The 6,723-nt window shown below is 50.4% G+C and overlaps 1 protein-coding gene across 1 annotated transcript; it reads left to right on the top strand.

Annotated features, from left to right (window-relative positions):
- Positions 1-292: 292 nt before the first annotated feature.
- On the top strand, positions 293-1,542 carry LOC123428281 (heavy metal-associated isoprenylated plant protein 39-like). Its single transcript, XM_045112474.1, has 3 exons — positions 293-516; positions 660-732; positions 859-1,542. Exons 1-3 carry the CDS (start codon positions 502-504, stop codon positions 1,164-1,166), a joined length of 396 nt encoding a protein of 131 aa, XP_044968409.1. The 5' UTR covers positions 293-501; the 3' UTR covers positions 1,167-1,542.
- Positions 1,543-6,723: the final 5,181 nt, after the last annotated feature.

The following is a 6,723-nucleotide window of genomic DNA, read 5'->3' on the forward strand; positions in this document are numbered from 1 at the left end:
AAAGTCAGTCAGTCAGTCAATGTGCTCGCAATCAAGCCCGACGTGGACGCGTACCAACACTGCGGCAGGCCACGGCCGCGCCCCACAGGCCACCCCGTTGACGCGGTGACCGCGCCCCGCATCCCTCGCCGGGTCTCGACGCGCATGCACACCGGACACGGCTCCGCTTCCCGCCACCAGTGGGCGCGCCCTAGTCCAGTCGCAGGCCACCACAGAACAGAGGAAGCGACCGAGACAACGAGGTCCGGCTCCGTCTCTCCCGGGCGCGGTTCCACCGGGTTTTTCCGTCACGCCGGCCATTCTCCGGAAGCTTCGCCGTGAGGCTACTCACGTGCGTGCCTGCGTGCCCCGCCGTGCGGCAGCCTATAAATCCACCAGCCTGCCCAGTGCTCAGAGTCACACTCTCCCCTGTCTCCAATATCAAACCGACCTTTCTTCCTTCCCCGTCGCCGATCGAGACGCCGATTCCCTTCATCCCCCGCCCGCCAACGTCCGTGATCCATGGCGGAAAAGAAGGTCCGTTGCTTACAGTTTGGTTGATCGAACTGGGATCTATTTCTGTTCTGGTTTACTCCTAGTCTTTTAGCTGCGGCTCTTGGTTGATTGCTGTGCTCCGGTTTGCTCATCTTGTTTTCTTCTTTGATGGCCGCGGGATTCAGGTCGTGCTGAAGCTGGACCTGCACGACGACAGGCAGAAGCAGAGGGCGCTCAAGGCCGTCTCCACTCTCCACGGTAAGAACCCCCTGCTTCTTCTTCTTCTCCGGGTTCCGTCCTAGTCATGGATGGAGGGGATTGCCAGGATTTCCATCATGTCTCATCTTGACATTTCCGATGACCACGACTGTCGCTCTTCCTCAGGTATCGACCAGATCGCCGTGGACATGAATGACCAGAAGATGACGGTGGTGGGCACCGTCGACCCCGTGGACCTCGTCGGCAGGCTGCGCAGCAAGCTCTTCCGCACGGCGCAGATGGTCTCCGTCGGCCCGGCCAAGGAGGAGAAGAAGGACGCCGCCAAGAAGGACGACGGCAAGAAGGAGGGCGACAAGAAGGAGCCGGTCCCGGTGTACACGCCGTGGTACCCGCCGCCGCCGCCGTACCACCCGCACCCGTACTACCACAACCACAGCGCCGAGGAGGACCCCAGCTCCTGCGTCATCTGCTGATCGGCGCGCGCCGCCGGTTCCCTCCTCCCATTGTGCATTCCGTAGCTGGCCCTGTGCTGCCTGCCGGCCGATCATGCCTCCCTGCTACGGTGATCGACGGCGTGCGCCATACATAAGGCCGCGTAAGGATTTTTGCGCCCGTGATGCGGCTGTTGTTCCTGTGCATCTGCTTAGTTTATAAAGTGCAGATATGCAATTTATTACAGTGTGTAGAATTATTATTTTTCAAGGGACACAGTGTGTAGAATTACCACCAGTACTAGATAGATAGGACTGCTGGAGTTGGATTTTGAGTGAAAGTTCACCGAGGGCTCAGCTCCCCGTTGTGATAACAATTAACGAAGGAAATAAATATATTGTATTAGTTGCAAGAGAATTGCGAAATTCAGGTGGCTGGAAACTCTGAACTCTTAAGCTCTCCGGCTCTGCTGCATCTGATAGTTGCTTTTCAGCGTGTCAGAGATCTCGATGACAGAGCTAGCAAGATTTTGGACTGCTTTTCATCAGTCATTCATGTTTTGTTCGACAGCCAGTAAACCCCATCTGCACCTCCTTCACGAGTCCTAACACATGATTGCGACCTAATGCATTGTCAATTCTCCATCTCACGAAATACACATGATGAAATTGTTTACTGCTAGTGTTAATCTTGCTCTCACCGCATGTAGCTATCAGTAATATCGGTCGAACATCTTTTGCTTTCTTCCGACGACCGCAGAGCCGTTCACATTTGACCGTCCACTAACCTATTTGGTCGACTTTTTGTGTCCATTGCTCTGTGCGTTCCCCGCTTGGTACGACCACTTGCTCCTCCTGAAACGGCGAAGGTGGAGCAGTGAGTTGTCTGGATCGTATCCGGCGTCTCGGCGGACCACCAAGGCGGTTTTTATATTAGAGAACTCCTTTTCATAATCGTTGGAGGCCATGGATAGCGTGAAGAACATGGTGCAAGGAGGAGATGGGAGTGGTGGTGTTATGAGATTCTTTACCCGGCGTCGCTTCAATGCAGACACTAAGAGCTCGATTCTGCTCTATGCCTACGTCAATACGGAGCAGCCGTTCTACAGCGGCATGACTGCAGGTAGGTAGGGACGGGTGGGAAGCATTGCTGGCTTTTGAACTCTGGATCAATTCACCAGAGAGCAGCAACACATGTACGTGCAAGCTAGCTAGACAAGCTAGCAAGCAAGCAGCTGGATGGATTGCGTGGCTAGCTTGCCGTATGTCCTTAGCTTCGGGCTGGCTACGATCGCATCGATCTCTCTCGGCAAAACGGCTTTGTAAACGTGAAAGCAAACACTGAATCGATGGATTGTTAAAGGCTTGTATCAAGCCTTGCTTTTCTTTTCTTGTATTGCTTTGCTCTTTCTTGATCTAGTGTTTACATCGTGGGTTACATGGTATATAAAGGAGCTAGACAGTCAAGAGCTAACCTACTCGGTTCCTACTTGGAAATACTACTTCGATACATACACATATTCACGTCAGGTTTAATCCTAATAAGCACGCGGGCAAGAAAGGAGCGTTTTGGATGGACACGACTGGCAGAGGCGGACGTGACAACGGTCCGGACGCTCACGAACCTCCACCCCACACCCACCACCAAGTTGTCTCCGGTATGCGGGTAAAAGCACGTCCAGACCGTCCTGTAGACCGATGCAGGTTCGTGATGGATGACATCCGGGATCCGAATTACATGGTTCACACGTATATGAACGGTTTGCATTGGAGATGTCCTTAGGACATCTCCAACGCGCCCTCTAAAGCAGACACATCATCGGCATTGCCTTCGCCGTTCCTTGCAGTATTTCAGGGACCGCCTTCGGTGTCGTCGGCTCGTCAAATGCTTGACACCAACTCTCCTCATTGGTCACGTCTTCAACCTTAACCTCTTCTTCGGTGCTTTCTAGACTGTCATTCAGATCATCGAGGGCACATCTTTTCAACCCGAGCGATACCAAACTTCGGTCTAACTTTGACTTCCAAGCTCTTGGCGCTTGCTTCAACCCGTAAAGTGCCTTCTTGAACTTGTAAACTTTCCCTTCTTCGCCTTTCTTCTCGTAGCCGAGGGGTTGTTCCACGTACACTTCTTCTGTGAGATCATCGTTGAGGAAAGCGGATTTAACATCCATATGATGAACCTTCCAATCCTCTTGTGCTGCCAAAGCTAGGAACACTCTCACCGTCTCTAGTCGAGCAACCGGTGCAAACACCTCATCATAGTCAACTCCTTGACGTTGTACGTAGCCCTTTGCAACGAGTCTTGCCTCGTACTTCACAATGGCACCCTCCGTGTCCTTCTTTAACTTGTAAACCCACTTCAAACCTATCGCCTTTTGGTACGGAGGTCAGGTTACCAAAGTCCACGTGCCATTGCTCTCAATCGCCTTCATCCCCTCATCCATGGCGTGCGTCCAGCTAGGACTTTTGCTCGCCTCTACGAAGTTCGCCGACTCCTCAACTCTGAGCAGACATAGTCTGGAGTACTCGAGCATAACTGGCTTTGTGTACTTGTAGACCTTCTTGAGGGTTTTGTAGCGACGATGCCCTGAGGAGTCCTTTGTGGCTTGCGAAGGGGGCGACACAAATTGTGTCGGTGTTGATACACTTGAGGAAGACGGCTGAGTCCCGGGCGTGTCATCGACATCCGTGTCGTCGGCGTAGTTGTCGTGACCGTGACCATCATCTTGATTGTCGTCATCACTATGCGCCTCGTTGTCAATGTTGTCATTGAGATCTCCGCTTGTGTCGTGCACGTCGTTGTCGCCATCTCCTTGCGACCTATGCGCGTCGTTGTCAGTGTCGGCACCATGATGATCACTACCATGGTGTGTTGGAAATATGCCCTATAGGCAATAATAAAATGGTTATTATTATATTTCCTGTTTTGAAGATAATCGTTTATTATCCATGCTATAATTGTATTGAATGGAAACATAAATGCATGTGTGGGTATATAGACAAAGTTGTGTCTCTAGTGAGTCTCTAGTTGATTAGCTTGTTGATCAAGGATGGTTATGGTTTCCTAGCCATAGACAAGTGTTGTCACTTGATGACGGGATCACATCATTAGGAGAATGATGTGATGGACAAGACCCAAACTATGAACGTAGCATATGATTGTGTCATTTTGTTGTTATTATTTTCTGCATGTCAAGTATCCATTCCTATGACCATGAGATCATGTAACTCACTGACACCGGAGGAATGCCTTGTGTGTATCAAACGTCGCAACGTTACTGGGTGGCTATAAAGGTACTCTACACGCATCTCCGAAGGTGTCCGTTGAGTTAGCATGGATTAAGACTGGGATTTATCACTTCGTGTGACAGAGAGATATCTCGGGGCGGCCCACTCGGTAATACAACATCACATCTAAGCCTTGCAAGCGATGTGACTAAAGAGTTAGTCACGAGATCTTGTATTACGGAACGAGTAAAGAGACTTGCCAGTAACGAGATTGAAATAGGTATGGAGATACCGACGATCGAATCTCGGGCAAGTAACATACCGAAGGACAAAAGGATTGGTATACAGGATTATATGAATCCTTGACAAAGAGGTTCAACCGATAAGATCTTCGCAGAATATGTAGGATCCAATATGGCCATCCAGGTCCTGCTATTGGATATTGACCGGAGAGTGTCTCAGGTCATGTCTGCATAGTTCTTGAACCCGCATGGTCTGCACACTTAAGGTTCGGTGACGTTTCGGTATAGTTGAGTTATAGGTGCTGGTGAACGAAGTTTTGTTCGGAGTCCCAAATGAGATCTCGGACGTCACGAGGAGTTCCAGAATGGTCCGGAAACAAAGATTGATATATAAGAAGTTGGTATTTGGATTGCGGAAGAATTTTGGGCATTGCCGGTAGTGTGCCGGGAGTGACGAATGGGTACCGGGGGCACACTAGGTGGGCCCACCACTCCCCAAGAGGGCCACGTGGACTTGATGGTGACGCAATAGCTCTTAGTGGTCTGACTAGTCAACCAAATAAAGCCCATGAGGTAAAAGTGGAAAAAGTCAAAAGAGATGGACAACTTGGGGAGGAGTCCTACTCCAAGTAGGATTGGAGGAGAACTCCTCTCTAGGTTCGGCCGAGCCCAAGGGGGTTTCCCTTGGTGCTCAAGGCTAGCCCCTCCTTCCTCCTATATATACTAGAGGTTTTAAGGGTTTTAAGGCAGAATTTCAGCCACGTGCAACCCTCTCCTCTAGTTTGTAGTTCCTCCTCTAGATCGGATTTCTGCGGTGTTTAGGCGAAGCCCTAAAGGAATAGATCACCACCATCACTAGCGCGTCGTCACGCTGCTGGAGAACTCACCTACTTCCCCGTCTCTCTTTCTGGATCAAGAAGGCGTAGATCGTCATCGAGCTGTACTTGTGCTGAACGCGGAGGTGTTGTCCGTTCGGTGCTAGATCGGGACGGATCGTGGGACGGCAGAGATTTGGATCACGAAGACGTTCCACTACATCAACCGCGTTTCTTAGCGCTTCCTGCGTTAGAGATCTACAAGGGTATGTAGATCCGATCTCCCTCTCGTAGATGATCATCACCATGATAGGTCTTCGTGTGCGTAGGATTTTTTTCCCATGCACCGTTCCCCAACATGGTGGTCACCTTGGTTGGCCCTCTTGCCAACCACCCGGACGTCCTCTCCTGCATCATCGTCAGTTGGCAATTCAACTGTGAGTATGTTACTGTTTGGAGCATCGTCGGCTACGGCGCTCCAATTCCACGCTTGGTTTTCTTCAAACACGACGTCGCATGAAATCCTTAGACGCTTTGTTTGTGGATCGTAGAAGCGGTATGCCTTGGTGCGGGAACTCCTCTTGTATCCGATGAACACCATCTTGGTACTACGATCGGCGAGCTTTCAGGGATGCGGCTCCGCCGTCTTCACATCTGCCACGCACCGGAACGTCCGTAGGTGCGACACATTTGACTTACGTCCGTAAATTGCTTCATACGGAGTCTTGTCGATCACCGCCTTTGTTGGAGCCCGGTTGAGAAGATAGATTGCCGTCGAGACAGCTTCTCCCCAAAAAGTCCCCGACAGGTTCTTGCTCTTGAGTAAACTCCGTGCCATGTCAACGACGATTTGATTGCACCTCTCAACGACCCAGTTTTGTTGTGACATGTAAAGTACCGTGAGGAACCTTTTATGCCAATCTTCTCACAGTAGTCGTTGAACTCATCGTTCGATGTAAAATCTCCGTCGCGATCTGTCCATACAACGCGAACCTTCAACTTGTCTTCCATCTCCGTTGCAGCCTTCAGCTTCTTGAACGCTTCAAACGCCTCATTTTTAGATCGTAGGAGAATGACCCACATATATCTCGAGTATTCGTATACCACAAGGAAGAAATACTTCTTTCCCGCGTGAGTTGCCGGGGTGATAGGGCCACATAGATTACCATGGAGCAGCTCGAGTGCATCATTGACATTTCTGTCTACACAAGCACTTAAATGACTAAGCATACGAGTACTTTGTTCCAAATGTCTGCTAACATAATCATTGAAACTCTGTTGTTTGGCAACAAAGTTGTCAAATTCATCAAA

The sequence above is a fragment of the Hordeum vulgare genome, chromosome 2H (genome assembly GCF_904849725.1).
Source record: "Hordeum vulgare subsp. vulgare chromosome 2H, MorexV3_pseudomolecules_assembly, whole genome shotgun sequence".
In the NCBI taxonomy this organism is placed as follows: Eukaryota; Viridiplantae; Streptophyta; class Magnoliopsida; order Poales; family Poaceae; genus Hordeum; species Hordeum vulgare.

What these genes read in the sequence shown, in the direction of transcription:
- LOC123428281 (XM_045112474.1), top strand. An exon ending in GGCCGTCTCCACTCTCCACG is followed by an intron (nt 733 to 858) that starts GTAAGAACCCCC and finishes GCTCTTCCTCAG; the next exon opens with GTATCGACCAGATCGCCGTG.